The sequence below is a fragment of the Neopelma chrysocephalum genome, unplaced genomic scaffold, assembly GCF_003984885.1.
Source record: "Neopelma chrysocephalum unplaced genomic scaffold, ASM398488v2 Primary Assembly neopelma1_63, whole genome shotgun sequence".
Classification (NCBI taxonomy): domain Eukaryota; kingdom Metazoa; phylum Chordata; class Aves; order Passeriformes; family Pipridae; genus Neopelma; species Neopelma chrysocephalum.
The window spans coordinates 4,249,361-4,274,139 of NW_020897720.1; the positions used below are offsets into that span (position 1 = coordinate 4,249,361).

At 53.3% G+C, this 24,779-nt stretch overlaps 1 protein-coding gene across 1 annotated transcript; it reads right to left on the reverse strand.

Annotated features, from left to right (window-relative positions):
- Positions 1-987: 987 nt before the first annotated feature.
- Positions 988-23,550, reverse strand: SH3RF2 (SH3 domain containing ring finger 2). The gene is made up of 8 exons (XM_027682917.1): positions 22,852-23,550; positions 11,579-11,848; positions 9,503-9,826; positions 5,068-5,162; positions 3,676-3,846; positions 3,368-3,582; positions 2,460-2,824; positions 988-1,496 (listed from the first exon to the last, which is right to left on the reverse strand). The coding sequence occupies exons 1-8, from the start codon at positions 23,221-23,223 to the stop codon at positions 1,218-1,220; spliced, it is 2,091 nt and encodes a 696-aa protein (XP_027538718.1). The 5' UTR covers positions 23,224-23,550; the 3' UTR covers positions 988-1,217.
- Positions 23,551-24,779: the final 1,229 nt, after the last annotated feature.

Sequence of the window (24,779 nt, forward strand, 5' to 3'; positions counted from 1 at the left end):
TTAGTTCCAGGAGAAATTGTCCTTCTCTGAGGCCCATGCCAGGGCCTCGGAGAGTTTCCATTGACCAGTGGAGTTCCTTCCCTGGGTCTGTATGCAGGTAGCCGAGGATGGGATTTCATGGCAGTTTTGGAGGGAGCACAGTTCCCACTGTCAGGAGAGGTGGCGGCTGGTGCCTGCAGCTGGGGTGGGAACTGCTGGTGGATAAACCAGCAATGGAAACAAAGTACGGAACCCAAAATCTGTTGTGCAGAGGTTTTCTGGAGAGCAGGCACAGCTGTGAGCCAGCACCACTCTCTGATTCTGCTGGCTTTCCTGGGATTCACAGGAGGATGCTTGGAATGGGGTCAGCTGGAAACTGGAGCTGGTGTTGCCACGGCAGAGGGTGGTCTGGGGCACAGGGAATGCTGAATTCTGCTTTCTGTTACATAGACGATGTTTCATGCATCTGAATGGAGACTGAAACCCATGAATCTCACTTAAGATATTTACAACAGCCACATCTGAGTGAGTGGGCAGTGGGAAGGGGCTGGAGGGAGCTCATGGGGAGGAGGTAGCTGACAGGTGATCAGAGGAAACCAAGCAGTGAAGAGAAGCAAGATTCAGTGCCCTGACTGCAGAGCTTGGGTGACTGCAGTGATGGCATGGCCCTTCCCATTGGCTTTTTCCTCTCCAAATCACCTTTTAGACTGTTCTGTGTTAAAATTCCTGGGCTAAAACCAAAGAGAAAGGCAAGCAAGCAACTACCCTAACAAAAAATCTGAGTGACACCCCCCCCCAAAGGCAGCGTAAATCGTCAGCCAGGAGCTGATTGACTCTGATTTATGGTTTCTTTATCCTGAGACAGGCAGGTAATGACCCGCTGTTAGATCTCTGTGGGCTTCCTGCAGCCCTGAGAAGATCAAAACAAGTGTAACTCTCTCTGATACCCGCAGGCTTCCCTCCCCTCCCGCCGATCCTGAGCAGCGACACCGGGGAACGTCAGTCCTCGAGCCCCATCTCCCGGTTCTTGGGCATCCCTGGGGCAGGGGGCTCCCTCGGGGGCTCCCACAGCTCTGGAGGCCTCAGGCTGTCACGTCCCGAGGGTGCCGGTGGTGCGGGGACGCGGGAGCGCCGTCCCCTCGCGCAGATGGGGAGCAGCGGAGGCTGTGCGGGGTCCGGGGTCCTGCGCAGGAGGGAGAGGAGCAGGTGCGGGGAGGAGGCAGGCGGGGGTTACCCGGTCAGTTTGCAGAGATGCTGCTGTAGCTCTTCTTGACGGGGAAGGTCAGCTGCCCCGAGAGGTCCAGCGACAGCGCCTTGGGGTGCAGTGCCCGGCGCGGGTGCAGGGGGCTGGAGCCGAGCCGGGGCGAGTAGAGCACCAGCAGCTCGGGGCCCAGGCCGGCTTCGGGCAGCAGCACCTCGGGCTCCGTCCTGGCGCGCTGCAGGCGCGGCGAGGGCTGCAGGCTGTGCCGCTTGGGCGGCGGAGGGCTGTGGTTCTGGAACCGCACCGTCTTCACTTGCTGCAGAGAGAAGGGGACCGGGGTCAGGTGGGAACAGCAGCCCCCCCGCCCGCCTCCCCTCTGTGCCCAGACCTGCAGAACCAAGGGGGATGTGCCGGGGGATGTGCCGAGGGGGCGGCTGGATCCTTCCTGGGGCACTGGATGCCTACGGAGAAGCCCAGGGGGATGTGCAGCCGATGGCAGGTGGAAGGGAGACCCAGGGGCCAGCACAGGAGTGCTGGTGGCTACTGGAGACCAAGGAGAGTCGGTCCCGAGAGCCATCGACTGAGTTATCGGGAGGGAAGGAGCAGGAGGCACCACAGCACCGGGAGGGTGGGCAGCCTGTCATGCCCTCAGAGACTTGCGGGTTCTCTCAGCTGATCCTGTGCTGCCTGGGAGCTCTGAGGCTGCCTGGGAGCTCTGAGGCTGCCTGGGATTGTGGAGTGATTTGGGCACCTCTTTGGGTATCATGGGAAGAGGAAGCTTCACTAGTGCAATTTACAGAATGATTTCACTTTTATGAAATTTCTCTCTGGCTGCCAGAAGGGAAAGAAATTCCCATTCCAAATAGCTCAGCCCAACCAACACGAGGGAGATGGGGCAGCTCTGCAAAGCTCTGCCTGACACAAGACCTGATACCAGGTCTATGGCATTTGCCCATTCCCTCCCAAACTCTTGGAGACTTTGACAGGATTCTTTTCTGATTTAAGACCTCAGAAAGGTCTCAATATTTGCTTGTGGCTGAACTTGGTGACAGGGACAAAGCCTCTGCCTTTCTGTAGGGCTTAATCTGGATAGCAGTGTCAGCAACACAAATACCTGATTTCTGAATGCAGGTGCCAATCCCAGTGATTTCTATCGGAAGAAAACCTGGTGAGGATGGAGCAAAGCCCTCAGGGGATTTGGCCCTGGTCAGTGTTGGCTGACACTGCTGGTTCCAAGGGGAGGGGGACCCTCTGGAGCACCGGGAAGCACTGGCCGTACCTTCTCGGCGCTGTTGCGGCAGGTTTCTGGTTTCACCAGGATGGACGGCGGGGCTGACGCAGGCGGCTTTGGAGCTGCCTCACTCTTCACTGGAGGGTCTTTGGCATCCAGGATCACTGAGCTGCACACGGAGGGGGTTCGACTCTCCCCTCCCCTGACCACAAGCGCCGGTGAAGCCTCGTGGGAGAAGTTTGGCCTCGTTGCTTCATCCATGCCGGCTCCGGGAGGGACGCTGTGTGACGGGGAGCTGATGTGTGGGTAAATCTGGAACTGCTGAGGTCGCCCCGCGGCCGCGGAAGGACGCCTGAGGGAGCCCGTGATCTGCACGGGGGTCCCTGCCTGCCCCGGCCTCTGCAGGGATCCATCTGGGGAGCAAGGAGCGATGGAAAAAGAAAGTCAGCAGAAATCCAAAATGGCACAGAGAGAGCAAAGGAGCAGAGTGGTCACAGCCCTGCACGAACAGCCATATTCACAGGATGCTGTGGGGCCGTAGCTCCCAGGGATTGCCACGTGCCCTCCCCCAGGCACCGGGACTAGCTGGCAGCAATTCGACCAATTTCGAGTCTAAAACCACAGACAGTGGCCCCTGCCAGGGCACTGCCTGCCTCCAGCAATACTGCCAGTGCTGGGAATGCACCGCTTGGTTCCCCACACACTCCTGGAAATGTATTTTAAAACAGTGTGCATGGGCTGAAGATAAATCTTGCAGCCTCCTTGGAAAGGATATAACCACTGAGCTCTGCATAAACCTTTGCAAGAAGTTTTTCCATGGTGAGGCAAACACCCTGGAATTCTCAAAGCAGTCAGAGTGGGGCCAAGCAGGGGTGTGGAACCACGAACCGCAGCAGCTGGTGTGGTTTTGGGGAAATGTGTCCGCTCTCCCTCCCAGAGCCCCCCCAATCACTTACTCTTCCTGGCACTGCCGCGGCCGCGCCGCAGCGGTGCCGGTCCCAGCGTGCTCCTCCCCGGAGAGGGGATAGGGATGGGCAGCAGCACCGGCTTCAGGGCTCTGCTTTGCCTCGGGCCATTTTCGGAGATGCTCCCTTGGGAGGAGAGCGAGGAGGTCGACAGTGTCCATGAAGTGTACAGGGAAGGCATTTTTGAGTCAGAGAGACTAGATTTCCTGTTGGAAAAGGAAAAGAAGGATGAGAGCTGCTGGGTGCCATCCTGCCTGGTGAGGGACCACCCTCTTCCCTCTCCAAGTGAAAAAGCAGACCTGAAGAGGGGAGCCACATAGTTGCTGGGGAAGACGCCGACTCTGCCTGTGACGAGAGACATTCCTCTTAACCAGCCGTCATGGTCCTTCCCAAAGACACGGACCCCTTCTCCCTTCTGCAGCTCCAGCTCATCTGGTCCATGAGGCACATAGGAGTGGAGAGCCACACACCTGGGGAAAGAGGATGTGAGGGAATGCAGAACTGCCCCCGTGCAGGGTAGTTGGAGCATCCTGGAGCTCTGGGGTCTGACTGACCCGTGTGTAACAGCAGTAAAAGAAAATGTTGTATATTTCAAAGCTGTCTCCTATTTGTTCTTTAAAGAACTTTACTTTGTCTCCAGTGTAACATGCTTAATTGCACTGTGTTTTTTTTCAAAGGGAATGTGATCTGCTCCCAAGTATCAATGAGTTACAGCCTAATACAGCAATTACTGGGTGTTATTTACAAAATAGAAACAACAGACTAGTTGTCTGGACAATCAGGGGCTATCCCAGAACCTGCAGGGCCAGTCTGTGTGAGGGGCTGCTCCCCTGGGGACTGGCACAGCCCAGGTGGGTCAGGGTGTTCTCATTCTGCAGTCACTCATTGCTGTACAGGAGTCACGTCAAAGGGAGAGCCTGCAGGTGCTGGTCTGATACTGCAGGGTTGGAAAGGAGCTGCAAACCAGGCAGCTGGTGGGACCCTCTAATACCTTCCTCATTCTGCAAATTATTTTAGTGTCTTAGGAGTTTTCCTGTCCTTGGCATTAAGTGTGTTCAGGAATCTTGGCTGACCTACGATGGTGTGTGTAGGTGTCCGAGCTGTGGGTGCTGCTTGTGGGCACCAGTGTTCCCACAGCCTGGCTCAGCTCTGTGGGTGCTGAGTGCTGGGTAAACAGTGTGTTGTGATGCTGTTGTTATTTTAGGTCCATTACTACAGCGCCAGGCTGGTAAATCTTGTCTTGAGGAAAACAAATCATTACAGCGTGTTGTCCACAAATTTTAACTCTGGGAAAGTTTTCAAAAATTGGATCGTTCAAATCACCAATGGCCATGAAGGTTTTAAAATAAATAACTAGAGGCACTTGAGGAGTGATTAGTTTCTTCACTTTTAAAAAAATTTAAAGTGTATTGTTGACAAACTGGCAGAACTGTTTGTCCATAAATACTGCAGTGAAGGAGTAAGGGGCAGGGACGGTTCACCTGCTGGGAATAGAACAACTCAGCTGTGACAACAGGTCTCTGCCACCCCCTGCTAAGATCAGCCAGGTGCATTCCTACGTGGATCTGCATTTGGATCTGAGCTGTGCTCTGGTCTGCCTGCACCTCCTGGCTGGCAGGAGCAAGCTGAGGGAGAAGGTACAGGAAACTACACCCCCCCTCCCCCAGAAGTATTTCAGCTCCCTTACGTACAGGTAAGCCGGCACGTGGTGCTGCAGGTGGGGAAGGGTGACGATGGCTGCTGAGGGCCCCAGAGTTCCTGGTGCGGGGTAGTAAGAGGTGCTGACCTACAGGAGAAAAAAAGCAAAGAAAACAAGGTATTAATCTGGTTATCGGCTTCTTTTAAGACACTGGAGGAGCAGCTAAAAACATTTGACTGGCTTCACCCAACCTTCAAAGAAACCATCAAAGACGTTTCAAGAAATAGAAGTTTGCAGCATTTGACTTAAAAAAAGACCAGGCAGTGAGAGGAATACAAAGAATCCCAGAATCACTGGGGTTAGGAAAGACCTCCAAGATCATCGAGTCCAACCTCTGACTGATCCCTACCTTGTCAGCCAGACCAGAGCACTGAATGACACGTCCAGTCATTTCTTGAGCACCTTTAGGGATGGTGAATCCACCACCTCCCTGGGCAGGCCATTCCAATGCCTCACAACCCTTTCAGTGAAAAATTCCTCCTGATGTCCAACCTGAACCCTCCTGGGGACAGCTTGAGACCATTTCCTCTTGTCCTGTCACTATTTGCCTGAGAGAAGAGCCCAACCCCCACCTGGCTACAACCTCCTTTCAGGCAGTTGTAGAGAGTAATAAGGACTCCTTTTCCCCAGGGTGAGCCCCCCCAGCTCCCTCAACTGCTTGACTCATGGTCCTTCCACATGAAGACACTTGCCAGGGCACAGCTTGGTTGGACTGATGGTGCTCACGCCATCCTTTAAGAACAGAGCCTGTTGGGGCAGAAAAGCTGGGGTGTGGGGAGGCTCTGGAAGCAGTGATGGAACAGGATAACCTTAACCCAACAGCCGTGACTTCCAAGAGTCATGGGTAAGCCCTAAACCTGTATTTGTTGCTAATCCCATAGATGGGAGATCCACTTGAGAGGGGAGACCCTCCTTCACCTCTCCTTGCATTTGGTATTCTCTCATCCCTCTTCACTTGGCTCTGAGCAAGACGAGTGCCTTTGATCCATTCATGGTCTCTGGTGTTGCTTCAGGAACTAAAAGGTGTTTGGGAAAATGGCATTTCAAGCGCAGGCTTTGAACCAGGAGGAGACTGTCGCGTCTGCCAGGTGAGGACTGGTGTGATCACTGCCATTTCACTTGTTTATTTAGCTCCAGCTGGAAGTATTGAACCCTAAAGTAATACAGTGCTTGCCCCAGTGATCTTTAATGACTATGATTAGAGCCATTTACCACGTCTGTGGTGTCCCAGGAGCCCCACAGGCCTGTGTGCAGGGCGGGCAGGGAGCAGCCGTCGGCCACAAGGGCAGAGACCCCTCGCTCAGGGCTGTGTGTGGCTGGGGTGGGGCCTTTCCCCACTGTCATTCTGAACCTGCAGAGTGGTACCAGCCACCATGATGTCCTCTCTGGGCTCTCATAGGGATCTTTGGTGTTCCAGGGAGGAACTGCAGTCCCATTTCTGCTACTGAGGTAACTGTACCTCACACGTGCTGTGCCAGAGCTGCTGTCACCTGCCAAGGGTCCCTGTCATGCAGGTGAGGCCATGGGCAGCGTGCTGGGCTGTTCCCATGCCCTGTCCCCCCTTGTCTTGAAGTTTGGGTGACACCCCCATGCTGAGATGGTCTCTGAGGTGAGGTGTGAGCTGTTGGGGGTCCTCTACCTGGCATCCTGCTGAGGGTCCAGAGAGTACCCCCAAACCAGAACCTGCGTGTGGGCTGTTTCCATTCTTCTTCTGAGTTTGGTTTTGTGTTCCCTGTGCTCACTGGGCTCTGCAGAGAGCCCAGGAAGGTCCCAGCTACTGAACCTGTGGGTCTGTGCCAACCAGGCCCACTCCAACTCGTCCCTTTGGCTTCTGCCTTTGCTCTTCTGGTTGCCAGTGGTGCTGGCAGCACAGCAGCCCTCGGGGTGGGGGCGATGAGGGAGCACTCGGTGCTGCTCCAGCCTCTCCACACAGGAGACGCTGCCGTGTGGAGGGAGGATGGCAGTGGGCAGCCTGGCATCCTTGGGATGCTCTTCTGCTGAGCTGTCCCTTCTGCAGCACAAAACGTGCCCTGGGGTGAACTGCTGCCGGCAACAGCTCATTCCTGTTTGGAATCCATCGCTGTGCACGCTGGAAGGCGACAGCCATGGTGCTGGCATGTCTGTGCTGGGCCATGGCTGTGCCATGACTGTGCCATGGCTGTGCCAAGCTGTGCCATAGCTGTGCTGTGCTGTGCTGTGTGGTGGCAGGTGCGTGGCCACTGTCGGGGGGAACAGAGCTCCCAGCAAGGCAGGGCAGCGGCAGCATTGTCCCGGGAAGCTCAGGGCAGCGGAACGTCTCTGGGCTGGGATGTGGCTGCCAGTCGTGCTCTCCAGCAATGACCACAGGCTCTATAATGATGCAAACTGGGGCTTTAATCTCATGTTCATTTCAAATCTAATTTCTAGTGGTCAAGTCTGTAACGCGGTGCTGGAGCACTGGCTTGGCAAGGACCTAGGGAAAAAGAAAAGTGACTCACCAGCTCTGGTGCTCTCCAGTAAATTAAGTTAATTAAAACACCCCAGCAATTTCAGCTTCTGTCTCGGACCTGGAGTGGCAGGTCAGCTTCAAACCATCTCTGCATTCCTCATTTGCTAGTCCAGGCAGGGTCAGACCAGTTGTGTTCATAAAGTGGATTGGAAACTATAATTCTAATTTAATAATTATCATAATCAAAATGTTTGAAATTTTGGGATTCAGAGTTTGTTTTTCCTGCATTGGAGAAAAATTACAGCCTTTTATGTGTATTCCTGATGGAACTGTGTTGAAGTGTCCCCTTTTGGCTGGAAAGCCCCAAGTTTTTCATCTCTGTGTTCCCCTCTGCCTGGGAGCAGCTGTCCTTTAGCCTCCTCAAAGCTGCCTTTGAGTTTGCAACAGAGAGGAAAAAAGACTGTATGAAATATTTTCCAGCCATGTATAACTGGTTTCAGCATTCGCTTTTGCTGATCTCCTGCAAGTACCTTGCGAGCCCTTGTAAGTACAAAGGGTTTAATTCCCTGCCTCTCCTGAAATCCCTCTCTTACTCCATCTCCCGTTCTAGTGTGTCATCATCGTGATTCCCAGCACTGCTGACACAGGCAAGTCCCTGCCGAGAGTGTCCATGCACTGCCTTGTGGGGAGGGAGGCCTTCCTCATCTCATCAGGGGGCCGTGGGAGCTCTCAGTGCTCTCCTGGATGTTGGGTCCTGCAGGTTCCACATCATTCAGTGCACAGAAAAGCCAGATGTAGCGGAGGGCAGCTGTGGGGTTTATCAGGTCCCTTCGCCGAGCGGCAAAGGGGAGCAGCAGCTCTCAGACAGACGTTCCCTGACCCAGGGAGCGCCAGGTCCAGGGAATAAGCTCAGTTGTGACTGGGAAGAGATTCCCGTGGTGGAGCGGGCGGCAGCGCCCCGCTGCCCTCGCCCCGCAGCCGCTTGCGCAACAGGCACATGCACAGACACGGCGGCCACAGCCCTGCAAACTGGTTCTGGCTCCGTCTGAGCCCGGCTTGGCACCGCCAAGGGGAAGGAAGAGCTGGAGGAGGAAGGCTGGGGCAGCGCCGGTTATTCCCTTTTATGGGCTGAAAGGAGCCCGACTGCTCGGTGGGGGTGGGAGTGCCGGGCAGGCAGGTGGTGCTGTGGGGAGCCCGACAACCCCCAACGCAGCATCTCCTGCTTCGCTTCTCCAGCCGTGCGCTGTCGCTGGCTGCGGCCGGGTGCAGCCCCCTGTCCCCTCGGCCTCTCAGGTACCCTCACAGTGCCCACCTGGGCTTGCAAAGGAATCTCAGCTTTGCAGCTCAGTCATTGCAGGCCAAACCCAGAGATGGAGAGAGAAAGCTGCATCCTGTGCAGCCCCAGGAACAGCATGGTCTCCCCCCCCCAACCCTCCGCAGACCTCTGGGAGCAACACTGCTGCTTGGAAACAAGGAAATCCCAACCCTTCTAAAGCCAAACCATAACATGTTCCCTCTCTTGCTTCTGCTGTTGGCAGTACTTCAAACATTTTGGGTAAGATCCCACTGGGGGTGTGAGACATGATACTGTTTCAATTGAGTTATGGAACTCTGTAAGGCTTCATTTCCCCTCCACAACCCAGGATCTCACATCCCGGCTCTTTGCAGGCTGGTGCTCAGTACAGAATGCCTGCTGGGTGTTATTGTCCAGATGTGAACTGCCAGGGGCTGAGTGATTGCTTTATAAAATCTTGGAACAACCTTGAACATGAAAGATGTCACATAAATCTAAAGAACCCCCTTTTTCTCCCTTTTCAGATGATCTGTGAAGATTCTGGACTCAGATCTTTAGTCAGAGTGGGAAGAAGGAATGAGACTCTTCTGCCTCCTAAAATAAAGAGTGGATACAGTCCAAAAGGTTGGTCTACGTTTATGTGTCAGTCCCCAAATCAGGATAGTCCCAGCTTCAGGATGCAGACTGGCATTGCCACTGCCTTACCTGGACAGGGGTGCTGTAGGGGAAATCGGCTTTCTCGCTGCTCTGGGTGGCCACGGTGGGGTTGCTGGAGCTGATGAGCACAGGGGAACTGATCTCCAGGGCCTGGCGCTCGGCAGGCGCGTGGACCATCCGGTTGAGGGTGTTGAGGGCTGTGGTGATGGAGAACTGCCGCAGGCTCTTCCTCCTGGAGTCGGGCACCTTGGGGAAAGCCGGCGAATCCGCGCCCTTCGCCTTGGGAGACGCCGTTCGCAGGGACGCGCTTTTAAACTGAGGGGACCAGTGGGTTTTGGAGGTCTGCAGGAGCTGCCGGGCGGTGGTGTTTGGCTGGGGGAGACAAAGGGAGACGTGATGTGGTTTCAGAAGTTACACCTGGCACAGCCCCCGACTGCTCTGTTTCCCCTTTCCAATCTGGCAGCAGAGCTGCAGGCAGGGTTCAGGTGATGTTACAGGAGATCTTTAAAACCTTGGGGCTCAGTCATTTTCTTCATCTGTCATCAGTGACAAATCCTGGGTGTAAAATTCCTGATGCGAAGCTGACAGCAAAATTAAATTTGTTTGAAAAACTTGTTGCTGAGACAAGGGTTTATTGAGGTTCAGTGCTCCCCCTGATACGTTCCTTACCCAGGGCTTTGGCTGGTAGAGGTGCAGGGAGAGCTGACTGGCTCTTTCACAGTGCTTAATAACTCTAACTCTGAATTAGAAGGGACATTTGGATACATCTCCCTTTCCCCATCTATGTTGGCACACGTGGGTGCATCTTGCAGCAGGACACCCAAGCTCTGCAGCTGAAGGCAGGGCACGAGCTCAGAGAGGCCATCACTGGTGGTGACTTTCCCAGCAGCATTAGATCCACCAAATTCCATCTCCCTCAGCCTGAACATTCATGGCTTGATGTTGCTTCCATTGAAAAAATCCTGGCTTGTTTAGCATTGGGGTTAATGAGGGAGAGGCAGGCCCCGAGTTTGCATATGGGCAGCATTCACACAGTATTTCTTGGAAACTGCTGATCAGGGTGTTAATAGCAAAGGGCATGTGGTGACAGTGTTTTTCACCACGATGGGTGCCAGAGGAATTAATCATGATTTACTGCTGACATTAACGAATTGCAAAACTTGGAGATTCTCACCCACTCGTGGGAGGCAACGTGCTCGACGCCGGGGATGGACAGGGGACTGAGGCAGGAGAGGTGCAGGTGGCTCCCAGGCTTTGTCATTTTACAGCAGGAATTGTTTTCTCATTTTCCCTCTCCAAACTAAGTTTAAAGCCCACAGTGTGTGCGCACGTACGTGTGCCATGGCCATCCTGTCATTGTGTGTGATCAAGCTCTAGCCTGAATTGGAAACATTCTTCTGCCTCTCCAAATACCAGGAGATGTGAAAAAAGGGGGCACAAACTGTGTGTCAGAGCCAGGAGAAGCCTCGTGTCTCTCACCAGCGGCCCTACCTTTGCCTTCTCCAGGATTAATTTCTAACTCCTTGGTGGGTCTATGTGTCCCTGACTAACTTGTGTCTGTTAACGCCAGACTTAAATAAGTCATTACTGAAGCTAAAATGATTTCATTAAATGAAAAGACATTTTACAAAATCTATTAGAGCTTCAAATAAGGTGTTTTGCTCATGTCCTCCTATAGAACAGCCACAAAGCAGAGCTTGCTGTAATTATGGGCATTACAAGTATTAATTTTATTTCTAGGAATTGGTGCCAGTGCCATTTACACTCTGCATCTCAAGCTAAGCTGCACAACACAATTAATGTCTAGACCAGTGCTAAAAAAATTCTGTCAGGGAGCAGAGTGGCTGGAAGGCCTCCAGAGCTGCAGCACTGGGAGCACTGGGAATGCTGCCTGAGATGCGCTGAGCTGGCCCTGGCTGAGCTGGGGGGCACCTGCATCCCTCTCTGGGTGCCCCTTGTCCCTCTGTGTGCCTGCGGGGCATTGGGGGGTGTTTAACTGCTGGCAGCAGTGTCTGAGGGGACTTGGGAACCTTCCTGATACCCAAAAGCAGCTCCCAAGGATCTGGGGGGTGGCAGAGCACCGTGCACTCCAGGGGAGCTGTGTCCCGGTGCCTCGGGTGGTACCTTATGGAAGGTCAGGCTGTCCTTGTTTTCCGCCTTGTCCCGGCTCCGCAGGTCGAGGTTGTAGAGGGCCCTGCCGAGGGGCTGGGGCAGGGGCAGGTGCTTGATGACTTGCACGGAGCTGGCTGGGAAAACACCACTGATCCCGTTGACCTCCCCCAGGTACCAGTTCTCGTCCAGCTGCCGGAGCAGCACGATGATGTCCCCCTTGTTGAACCGCAGCTCCCCGGGGTTGTGCCCACGGTAGGTGTACAGGGCCCTGGCTCGTGGCACCTGGGGGGAGAGAAACAGCCCCTGCAGTTCGTCTGACACAGACAGAATTCCCCAAAAGCATTCGTAATTACTGGGAAAAAAATGTAGAGGTCTAAGGCTTAAGCATGCATTTGTTGGGATTAACTACCCACATCCTTTCTTGATGGGTTTTACTAATGAAGACAAGCTCCCAAATACTTATGCTAAGTTTGTATCAAGATGAAAAGCAGGCTGGACTTGTTTAAGAATATTAAGAAACAGTTAAGGCCTTAAACTAGTCTTCCCATGGGATCTTACTGCCTACTATAAGGTCTCCTCCTAACAATGTCTATTTTAATGACCCAAGTATTTCTATTTTAGAAGGGCTGGAGCTCTCAGCCATCATCCAACTGACCTGGTGGCTGTCACCAGCCAGGAGAACAGAGCAGAGCAAGGTGAGTGCAGGTTCTGCTCTCACATAGTTCTCTCACCCTTTATCACATGGGACTGTGGTGTTATTTCAGCCTTTACCAGGGTTACAGTAAGGGGTGGCTTAATGTTATCGTTGCTGCAGTGTAATATGAGAAAGAGATCATACACCAAAACCAGAATATGAGAGAAATTTACCATTTTGACTCACCAAAATATAATTACAAAGTTCCATTAAAACAGCCACTGTGCTGAGCCCTGTCTGTACCAGAACACTCTGGTGGAGCTCCCATCCACCCTGCAGCGATGGGTCCCTGGCACAGTGCAGCCCTCAATCTTAAGGGATAACACAAATACTGAGCTCCATTTCTGGCCTCTGGGCTGGTGGCAGAGATATATGAGCTCTGTGCTGAGAAAAGGGGAAGCCAGGATTGTCCCCAGTTCTAGAGCCTTGATAAGCTTTAACCAGAGGTGCCAGTGCCTGGACAGGGACAAGAGACTTTTCAGCAGCTTCTGTGCTGGTCTCTACAGGTCTGGATTGTCCTTCTCCTGTCTTTAGAGGCTGCCAAGTTTTGTGGCCTGCTGAGTAGGGCCCTGGCCTGCCATAGTCACCCCATCCCACCGATCTCACGGGAGATGGCACTTCTGTATCAGTGACACTTTCTGGCTTTTCCTGCCTTTTACTGTGGATTTCCCCAAACCCACCTGTGTCAGTGCCCAAAGCTCAGGTAGGACTCCTGTAGAGCTCCCTACCCCTCAGCCACTTTTGAGAGGTCAGGAAGGTGGAAGAGAGAAATTCAACATTAGTTTCCTGAAGTGTGGAAAAGGTCAAATTTCCCATGGAAATTGTTTAGGTTTTGGGAAGAGGACATCTAGCATTCCCAAACACTGATGCTTGGTAGGAAAAAGGAACCAAGAAGAGAAAAATTTCACGTTCTGCTTTTACTTCAAAGCCTTTGAAAGGGGAAGCAATTAGTTTAATGTTTAGTTCTAATTAACTCATCCTGCCTGTTAATTTGTGCTCATAGTAAACACATGTGCTCAGCTCAGTGACAGTGAGTGGGGAAAGTGAGGCTCAAGCCAGCATTGTTCTCCATCAGATCTGAGCTCCTATGGGAAACAGGGACTGTATCCGTGCCAGGGCCATGGAAACTCCCTGCAAACACACTCCTAGACGTACGCGCTTTCCCATGAGAAAAAAAGACCATGGTGATAGAAGACATGGGTGGGCAGTTCTCCTTCAGAACCACTCAGGGACAGACTTGCTGGTGTTACACAAGGATTAGGAGCACAGACCTTGGGTTTGCCTCAGGAGCGACCAGAAAACAAGCAGGACTCCTGCAAAGTGTGAGAACAGGGCTTGGGAAGGAGCAGCACCAGCGTCCGGGGTGCAAGGGAATGGTAGGATACAGCAAAACATTAAAGGCAGCAAGAACGAGTTATGGAAATATATTAAAAATAAGAGAAACTCTGCAATGAAATGCATGCCTGGTGCTAGTGGGAACAGGGAGCCAACAACAGGGTGCTCAGAGCCCGGAATATTCTTTCTTCAGTAAGCAAAGGGATGAGACAGGAGGGCAGACTGGGATAAATAACCAAAACCCAGGTAGGACAGGTGTGTTTGTGTCCTTTGGCTGGCTGACAGGACTTGGATGGATGGATGGATGGTTGGATGGATGGGCTCTTTTTTCCTCTAAGCACACTCACAACCTTCAGTTCTTCACCTCCTCTTTCACCCTTTCCTCCCACTTTTGTGCCCTTTCACATCTCCCAGCCCAAGTCAGATTTTTCCAAAGTCTGTAATTTTTGCTATTTTAATTTCTTTTTTTTTTTAATTTTGTTTGGTTGTTCAGATACTGAACCAAAAATATCCCTGTGATTTCCCAACTATATTTAGGATATAAACCAAGCCTTTATCTACCCACAGGGAGCAACTAATGTAGTTTTTACTGTATAGGCCCATCACAAAATAAAGCTGCAAGCTGAAGATTTCAGAAAGATGTGCACCTGGGTCACTGGTTTTTAATATGTTCCTAGGAAGCAGGAAAGAGAAAGTGGAACAGCAGACCCACCCTGTGGCAGCCACAACGCTGGGGCTGGGGTTGGGCAGCAGAACCCCCACGGCCCATCGCTCTCCTGCGGCCGCAGATCTGATCTGATCTGATCTGATCTGATCCCTGTCTCAGCTTGGGCTGGTTTCTGTCCACTCCTGGGTGTCCCAGATCCTCTCCAAGGCATCTGTTTTGCCTTGTTTTAAGTAGGTTAATTGCAAAGCAGAAACTGAGGTGCTAATTAAGCTGGTGATAAAGACAAGGAGTGCCTGGAGGTGGCTCGCTCCGGGCTGAGGGCAGAGGGAGAGGCTTTCCTGGGCCAGGACATGGTCCTGGGTGCAGGGGCAGGAGGGAGTTTTGTGGAGTTTTCTCCCATTAGCATGTCCAGTTGCTTTTTGTTCATCCAAGGCAGCATTTCAATTTAGCAGGGTGGTAGTGGCAGCAAAATGTTCAGCCAAATGTTAGCACCACCACGCTGGCTGGTCCCTAGTGTGGGTTTGGCATCTGTCTGAACATCCCTCTGGGAAAACAGTGGGAGCAACTCTGTGGAAAACTCAGCTAAAGGTTTCTGATAATTTGCGTAGAGTTTTGCTGCCCAGTAGCAGAGAGGGAGAAACTAGAGATAAGAAACTCATTTTGTGGGTGGTTGTAACTTTTCTCAACACTGCCTCATTTTTTCTGGTTTTTCCCCTCTGTTTTTTCCTCCATCACACCTGAGTGCGACAGGACCCTGTCCCTGCCAGGCACAGGAGGTACTTCAGGCTGAGCCCCAGGGAGAGAATGCAGCAGGTAACACCAGGTGTGGAACCAGAACCCCCATGGCAGCACTGTCTCTGGGTGAGATGCTTTTCTCTCCCTGGCCACTCCACCAGCAGGGATGGTCATGGCAGATGCACCTCAATGCTTTCCCCCCATTCTCAGTGGATTTGAGGCTGACAAGGGAGAAAAGATTTTATTTTTTTTGCTATTTTTGGCATTTGGCAGCAGGCTGTGCCAGGGCAGCCATCCAATGCCTGAGTCTCCCTCCGCACAAAACAAAGCAGCAGATTAAAAATACGTACATGTGTGTGAGGAAGCAATTCAGGGCATCTCTTTCTTGTGGAGAAATGCACTCTGTAATGATCTGAAAAGAGCTGGTTAAAGCTCCTTGTGATTGGCAGGAGGGGATTCATGTAAAACCCTGTACTCAGAGCACGGGAATTGACAAAAAGGAGAAGGAGCAGCATGTAAGGTTGGTTGGGGAGGGAGTCACCAGGAGCAAAGCCAGGAGCTCAGAGAAGAGGAGAGGCTGCTAATGGAAGCTGGGAACACCTGTAAACCTTGTCCCAGGCAACTCCCTTTAAAACTACCCCAAGAAACAGCATGGCCCCGTGGTGACACCAGCTCTGCTGGAGGAGACTGAGCCGCAATTTGGATACTCCAGGGAGCTGTGAGGCTAAGGCCATGAATGTCCCTGCACTGGGATCCATTCACTCCTGCACCCACTTCCAAGCACAGCTCGGTGAGATACAGCTGGAGACGTTGGATGGGATCCTTGTGTGTCCCAGATGCTCTGACTTCACCAGCTTCCCTGACTGTGCGGATGGACATGTAAGATGAGGGGCATGTGAATCCTTGGAACAGCTCATTGCTATGGATGTCCAGGGATGCTTCCTTCTGATTTACTGCCGTGGCTGATGCAGAGTTGGACCCAGCCTCTCAAACCTCAGTGGGCGCCCTACTGGCTCCAGCCGTGGGGGCAGACCCATGGGTCTGGGGATGCTGCTGGCAAATGGATCAGGAACGGCCTCAGACAGGCTTGGACCTGCACCTTGGTGTTTCCCCAGCTCTGATTTTCCTAACCGCGTGCAGAGAATGCCCTGGAGTGGCTCCTTGCTCCGCTCCATCCTGCCCCTTGAAGGCACTTGAAGGCAGCCCGCTGCCCCAGGCCTGCTCTCTCCTCCCCCTCCAGAGGAATGTCTCTGCAGTAAATCCCCAGGGACTGATCCCGATCTGGGTGATGCCGAAAAGTCAGAGAAGAGGGAGGTCATACTTGTTCCCTTGTTCTTCCCGAGGGCCTCCCACAGGAGACCCATCAGCACAAATGTCAGCAAAAATCAGGCAGCACAAATGTCTCACCCGGAGGCAGCCAGTGACTCCAGGACAGATCTGAGGGCACAACCCAGGCCACGCTCCTGATGAGCTGTGACTTACACACTGAGCGTATGGAGATGGGTATTATCCACACGCTGATGCCAAAGGAAATGGACACGCTGGCTCTTCACAGAGATGATCAATAACATCTCCATTTGTTCTGATTCCCGAGAGTCACCTCCAGCATCCTGCCATTGACTGCCTGCATCTCCACGGTATGAATGAGCCCCATTCCCTGTTCTGTGTGCTCAGCTAGCAAAGTTCAGGGCTCTGCAGGATCCAGGTGGATGAAAAGAGCTATTTGAATGTAAATTAATTGCCATTACAATTCTGTTTTTCTGCGTTTCGGCAGAGGAGATAACTTCAGCCTTGTCACAGAGAACAAAACCTTCAAAAGTGAACTTGTCATTTCAATCTCTTCATATAATTATATTCTGAGGATTCAGACAGTTGGGTGGTTTCTGCATTATTTCTCCCCCGAGGAGGATTGTTCCCATCTTCCAAGCACATGCCGACTGTGTGCGGCAGAGAGAACAAAGCCAGTCCCTCCTGCTTACGTCAGCCCTGGAGCTCACCAGATCTTCCTAATTCCCTCCCGTGCCTGCTGGAAGACGAGGCCAGCGCTGGCCATGGCTAACAGTGGTGGCCATCTGCCCCTGAGCTGACTGGCCATCGTGGGGGGATGCTGAAGATGTGAATTGTATGGATTTGAGTGGTTTTGTGCTGCTTCAGCTGCAGGGGTGATGGTAGAGGGACTGGGAGCACTTACCCCTTTGCTAACTCACACCCCTGTGATGCCCTGATGATAGAGGTTCATGTCACTTCTGAAAGTGGCCTGTTGTAGTTCTGGCTTTTTAATGCAAAGGTGACGTGAAAACTGAGGAAAATGATTAAAGAAAACACAGAGCAGCTTCTCTCATGGAGTGGCTGAGGGATGCTGAGGTACCACTGCTGGTGTACAACCCCATGGGGAATGCCCGGCCACATGTCAGTGACATCCCCATACTGCCCACGAGGCCAGGGCTGGATCAGGCTTTGCTTTGCCTGTGTGAAACACTGGAGAGATTCAGGTGGGCAGGAGGAGTGCCCAGGTGCACACAGGGCAGGAGCTGGACCTGAGCAGGGCTTTGCTCCTGGATGCCGGCGGAGCCTCAGAGGGAGCAGGGATGGGTCTGTGAGAGGGAGGAGGGGACAGGGGCAGGGCACGGCAAGGGGATGCTGGGGACTGGGGCCCAGAGTGTTCGAGCTGCAGTGTCTGCATGAAACCCTTTGACGCCTCTTCCCTCGCTGCTGCCGTATCAGATGTGTCTCTGCTGCCGTCAGCAGTCCCGGGCAGTGGTTAAGTTGTGTGTCATGGGTTTAAGCTGCACGGAAAACAAACTGTGTCAGCCCTCGGCGTGCCCAGTCTTGATGCTCTGCCTCAGCACCGCTGTTCTCAGAAGTGGCTGTTTACTGTGCAGGGAGGAAACCTGCATCCCTCTCCCTCCTCCTCCTGCTGCTCCCGAGTCCTCTCCCTGCCAGTTCAGTGCCCTCCCTGTGCCGGGAAGGGGAGTGCTGATGTGGCTGCTCAGCCAGCGCTGCCAGCCCTGGGCAGCACAGCCACCTCTGCCCATGGGCACCGGGCCCAGGCACTCTGCCAGCCAAGGCAGTGCTGGCAGCAGGGAGGGCCCTCACCTCTGTCAGAACACCTGCTACATCCAGCCCTGGCACACTGCAGAGCTGCACGGGAATCTGCCTCCTCCTCTCCCTTCTCTCCAGAGAGAAAATGACAAACTCAGGCCAGTGACCGACTCCATGGACCCAGGGACAGTAGTCAGTGACCAGCAGGGAAGCTGTGAGAAAAGGAGGACTCAGACTTTGAGGCTCCTGGCTGACCACGGCACTGTGCAGGTGAGCTTGCAGAGGAGCCAGCCCTGCTGTGCTATTCCTGACTCGCCATCTGAGCCTGACTCATTGCCTTGGAAACAAATTAAAACACTTTTATGTGTTTGCAGCTTGGTACCTAATTTTGTAAAACCAGGGAAACTGGCTCCTGCTGTTGGCCATGGAGGTCCTTTGGCTTTCCACCACCTCTGGTACCACCCAGGAGTGCCCCACACCCGGGCTGTTGCACACACAGCTTTTGGGACGTGTGTTGTCCATCAGTCTATATTGAGGTGACCCCACTCTCTTTGCAGTAGATAAAAGTCCTAAAACTACATGCAAAGGGACAAAAGACACACACCAGTGTCCTGCACAAGGTGCCACCAGAACTGCAAGAGCAGCTCCTCGTTCTGCTAGAATGAGGCAACCGTGATGGTGGAGGAGAGTTGGGACAAGCCCTTTCTCCAGATAGGCCACACAGAATTTTGTAGCTAAATGAAGTGTCTCCGTGTCCAGGTGAGGGGCCCCATGGTGCACACCTGCCACCTCCAGCAGCTGTGGGGCAAGAGGATGCTCCCTGTCTCTGGCATGAAAGGAGCCAGCACCACCACTTCAGGCAGAGCTGGGCCTGGACAGCATCCCTGAGTTTGTGAGGTCCCTGCAGTGGTTGTCCAGCTCAAGGGGATGTGACACGTTTTGAGGTCATTGCCATGACTGCATGAGAACTGCTGGGGGTTTTGGGAGGGTGAGGAGGGGGGTTGGCTCAGTGAGTGGGCCAGGAAATGCGTTTGCCTCCGGTGGGTGCAAATATGGAGGTTGCTTTGAAAAAGACTTCAAGAAGCTCCAGCAATCCAAGTGCTGTCTGTCAAATCTAGAAAGGAGTTGGAGATGATTCTGGAGGAGAAGAAAATACCAAGATGCAGGCACTATCTATAGACGTCCGTGTGAAGGTGGGACGTTGGAGTGCAGAGTATTTTTATCCCAATAGAGGTGTTATCTGTCTATCTCCCATGAAATGCTGGAGGGGGGTGTTAAGCACTCAGTTCATGCAAAGATAAAATAGCCCAAGTCACAGTTAAATCTGCGTGGTCTGTGTTTTCCCAAGGCAAGCTGTCATACTCGGAATTTTTCTCCTCTAGCTCACTGTCCCATGTTTGTTGCATGACAAAGTTCAGCGCCCAAGTAGCTGTTTAGTGGCCTGGACGGAGTTTTGCCTTGTGCAGGGTGCAGTTGGGTGATCCACCCCATCAGAAGTGGTTCCTGCACACCTCAGCACACACGGTCTGCTCGCTCGCCAGCGGCAGAGCCGCGCTCTGCTCGCAGCGGGGCTGCAGCCGGCTGAGGAGGAGCCTCAGCACAAGCCTTAACCACACCTGGCACATGCCAGGGGCGGTTCCTAAGAGTTCAAAGGCTTCAGCGTGGCTTATTTACGCATATACCTCCCAGCAGATCCTTTTATTCTTAAATTCCAGACAGTTTATTATGTGGAGATCCTGAAAATCCAAAGTCTTGTCCTCTCTGCATTGATGTTAAAGATCTGAAGGCCTGGCCTGAGGTGCCGGGAGCAGCTGCGGGGCGGTGCTGGGGGCTTAGGGCAGTGCCAGGGGCTCAGGGCTGCACTGCTGGAATGGCTGCTCCATGGAGGCTGTGCAGGACCCGCCACAGCCAGGCTGTGGATATGCACAGCCGGGCCCACGTGCACAAACCCAGCACGTGCCCACCCCACGGTAGCTCATAGGAAGTGGATTCAAAAGGGATTTAAATGCCAGCAAATAAATAGCTTGGGATGGGCTGTAATTAGAAAATTCCCTGTATTTTAACAACTGGCTCTGGGAAATTCCTGGCTAAAAACAGAGTGCTGTGTTTGTGCTAATCCAGCAGCCCCGCGGGGGCCTGCTCACTCTTCCTGCTCAGAGTGAGAGGAGCTCTTGGCTTGCTGAGTGATGAGGGATTTATATTACTTTTTGCCTTCATGGATGCTTATGGGGATGAAGAGCAAAGAGCTGGCAAGGAAACATCTCTGCTGAGAGAGAAACTTTGATCAAACTTGTGATTTTCTCAGCTCCAGGGAGTAAAGGAAGTTTATTTATAGAACAGCCTTGGTAAAAACAAACCCCAGCCCATATCCCGTGTTGGATGGCAGCTCTGGCTGCAGTACAACGTGGGGCATGTCAATTGTGTTTGCTCTGTAGCACAAGGTGTTGGACACCATTGGGGTAATTAACAGCCCTTGGAGATTAGGGCAATCTGTTTTTGGGGAGCACACGACCTTCCACTGCGATGGAACATGGACACTGCAATTCTGAGTACCCAGGGGAGCACTGTGGTGGGATAAGCAGCACTGCACAGTAGCTGCTCTCACTGTGATTCCTGACAAAAAGCATCTACGCTGAAGTTCACATCATCTGGAGGCCTCTGCTTACCCAGATTCCTTCAGGTGAATACCCTGGAACTCAAGCACTCCATGGTGTAGGGTGATGGCAAGTCACCCTCATCAGTGTCTCATCTTTGCACTTCACAGGCAAACGTGTCCCTGCTGTGACCAGGTGCCAGCACAGGGGAGGCTCCAAATCCCACTGGAGCACCCAAATAACGGCTGGCCCCGAATGCAGGTATTTAAAACCACCAAAACCAAAACGTGACTAATACATTGCATTCTTCACCTTGCAGCTGAGGATTACAAAGTGTTTTATAATTAAGTAACTAATTAAGTCTAAGAGCATTTCAGTGTAATGTGTTTTATATCCCTTCCCAGAGAGGCACAGGAGCTCAGAGTGCCAGGGAGCCAGCTGCAGCCACCACTACCCCACCACTCGCTGTCTCTGCTGATTCCCAGGAGTTTGGTCCTAAAACTGGTCTTGAAAACTTGTGGGAGCTGCAGACTGATGGATGTTGACATTATGTATCAGCAGCAAGTACCTACCTGTCCTGAGAACCAGTAAAAGAAACATGAAACGAGTGAGAGAAAAGAAAACCAGAGGAGAGTATTTGTGCTTTTCTATCCGGGGGAGTCTAGTTGGAAAAACTATAACCTCCTTGACAGCTAGAATGTCAGCCTGGGATAGCAGTGACTGAAACCTGTCACTGTTGGATGGTTCGTACCTTGCACGAACGGCACCAGCAGCTCCCGCAGCTTCCCTGGAGAGCTGGTGGCTCCCAGCAAGGGTGTCGCTGCCGCTGCAGCCCTGCGGATGGAGCAGGGTCCCCACGGTCAGAGCAGTGTCCATGTGGACAGAGCAGCATCCCCACGGTCATAGCAGTGTCCCTGTGGACAAAGCAGGGTCCCCACATGGGGGCTCCTGCTGATCTGTCGGCAGCCCAAGGACCCACTCTGCCCTCCCACCTGGCCCCCAGGCACCTCCCGGTGCTGCAGCAGAACGCTCCGGGCTGGGCCATGTTGCCCACCCACCCCTAGCCCCCTACCCCTGGCTGTGATGTGGCCAGGCAGCGCTCCTGGGAAAGGGACCTGGAGCCCATGGCTCAGGGCTGCACTGCCACACGGTCCAGTGGGAACACCTGAGAGAGGAGCTCTGCAGGGATGCCTGGTTTTGGTGTGTGATCCATCCAAGACCCTTATCGGCACCACAGAGATTTCCTGGGATAGGCGTGCCAGCTCGTGGCCACAGGACAAAGGGCCTCCCACAGCAACACCTGCACATGTGCATAGCTCCAGGACACCGGGGAGGACAACACAATGCAGGGGAGGACACCTGCCCTGTGCCTGCCAGACATTTACACCTCTGCAGTTCTGCCCAGTGCTCTGGGATGCAACAGCCCTCTCAGCCGAGATTTTATGTGTCATGAAAAGGTTTGTAGAGACATTGTACAGAAGAATACTTCAGGTGGGAGAAATGGAAGTCCAGGAATATAATGCAGGAAAGGTGAAGGCACAAGTCTCTACCCCAAATTCCATCTGAGCCAAGCTCCTTTAACAGGTCTAATATCGTGTCCTCATTATTCAAGAAAAGCTTTTGTACTGTTAAAGAAAATGACAGAAAGAACTTTGAATTTTAAAATTAGCCTAGTAACTCATCCCTAGGTACAGTCAGTGAGTGCGTCAAATTTAGTATTTTTAACTAGTGAACCTCCAAGTACTTTGGCAGGAACAGCAGCATCACTGGGCGGGCTCCTTCCTTTCCAATGCGGGGGAAACTGAGGTGCAGTGACGGGAACTGCTTTCTCCACCACTAACAGTTACAGCTCTGCAATTACTGACTTAATTGCTATCAGTCAAAAGCAGTGTATTGCCCAAAAGTCAAAGTGCCTGAAATGCCCTTAAAAGCCAGGAAGCACCTGAAAACTCTGTAGGAAAACAGCTGCTGGGAAGTTTTTGTAAAGGGAAAGACAGGCTGGCTTTGTCTTGGCCTGGGAGTCAATTCAATTCCTGCTGCAATGAACTTGAAACAGTCAAATATCACACGGAAACAGCAGCCAGATTTGCAAACAAAACACTCGCTCTCACTTCAAGCACTCTGCAGTGCTGCTAACAGGGAAGGTTCCTGGCTCTGGGCACACAGCAGGAACCTTTCTATGCTCACAGACAGAGTAAAAAACATCGACCTTCCTTACCCCTTCCATGTGGATCCTGGGATTCGTTGCCAGCCGGTGCTGATGCAGCTGCAGCCCCCTGGGGATTCTCCTGATGGAGGCGGGGGAGGACAGGACCCCTGACCTCTGGATCGAGCCAAACCTGGTGACGTTTTGTCCACACCTGACTCCATCCAGGAGGCGAACAAGGAGCAGGTTGGAGGGGAGCTGCTCGATGCTGCACAGGACGAGGGTCCTGCACTCAGGGCACCGTAGCTCCTTCTGGGATTTCAGGATCCTTTGCAGACAGGGCTTGCAGAAGGTGTGCTGGCACGGCAGCACCTTTGCTGTGGCGTCGAGCTTTTCAAAGCACACAGGACACTCCAACAGGTCAAGGAGAGCCAAGTCATCCATCTTCAGTGCAGAACTCCGTCAGGAGCGGAGCTGGAGCCATCCACACCCCACATCCACTGGAGCTGGCTGAGATGCCTCCCTGTGCCTGCAAGAACCAGATCCTGGGCTCCAGCAGCTATCCTGCTCGGAGGGCGAGGGAGGAGGGAGCACGGAGCAGAGCTCCACTGCTGGAGTGTGTAACGCAGCCACCTACATCGCAGAGCTGTGCCTCACCAGCCAATCTGCAAACTCACACGCTGCGCTCGCATCCCAGTTTGAAATGAGTCACTTGTGACTCAGTTGGTGCGAGGGGACGGGTCTGGGGTGGTGCCGGGGGCAGGAGCCCCAGGTCGTGCTCCCTGGGCAGAAGATCCCGGAGCTGGGATGGGGAGCTGCAGCAGGCCGGGCACGCTCCCCTGACGCTGTGCGCAGGGCTGGCTGCAGAGCTCCTGCTCTGCGCATCAGAACTGACACGGCGGTAAAAAATTCACCAGCTCAGGAGATGAGAGTCCCCGATAAACATCAGACCGGACCTGTTTGTGCTCGGCTCCGGCTGTTCGCCGCCGCTCGCTGCTCACATCCCTCGCACACCTACACGCCGCCTCGGTTGTTAGATAGTCCCAATTTAGCTCTCTCCGTGCTCGTTTTGACAGCAGTTCTATAAAAAGTCCTTCAGGCGGAGCCACTCTCTGGGGGTACCTGGCGGGGCCGCGGGGCGCTCTGCGGTGTCGTCCTCGCCCGGTTTGGCTGCCTCAGCTCGCTGAATCAACCAAGGAGGATTATTCCTCCCACAGCCTGAAGTCGCTCAACCTGTTCTGCTCCCCGGCTGTGCTGGCTGAGGCCAGGGCACTCACCATGGCGGGGTTCAAGCCTGGGCATGCAGCGGCTGCATGGCCCTGCAGCACAGATGGGGTGGGATGGGATGGGTTGGGATGTCCTGCACCCACCGAGGGGCCAAAGGGAGCACTTGCACCAGGAGCTGGCACAGTCCTGCTGGGGGGAGCAGCATGTGCCAGACCCGATCCAGACACAGCTTCCTGTGCCTGGCACTCTAAACAGGGATTGAATGCTCTGGCTGCTCTGTCTTACGGATGCTCACCTCAACAGCAACCACTCTGTGGGACAAGGGGGGAACTGGACACTGTGTTGGTTACCAGAGACAGGCTGATCTCTGCATGACTTTTGGTGCTGTCACCTGGGCTCCAGCAGTTCCTGGTTTTACCACTCCCAGGCCAGTTGGCGATGGGCTCCGTGCTGGGGAGTCCACAGATGGCCCCTGCAGGAAGGGTGTCCCTATGCTGCAGTGAGACCTGAGCCCAGCAACAGCCCCGTGGAGTCTGAGAGGCACCTTCCTGCCCCAGCGAGCCCCTGGCTATGGCACGGGAGGCCATCTCGTGGTATGTGATTTGCATTCCCTTTATCAGCTGGATTCCTATCTCAGATACGCCAGTTTACACATACCAATGGATTGCTTAAGGAGTGCAGGAGATGCAGCAAAAGTCCAAGAGAGTTTTGCTCACAAACCCTGTCACATCTCAGTTGTGTGTTTACAACCTACAAGTACTACAAATACTAGA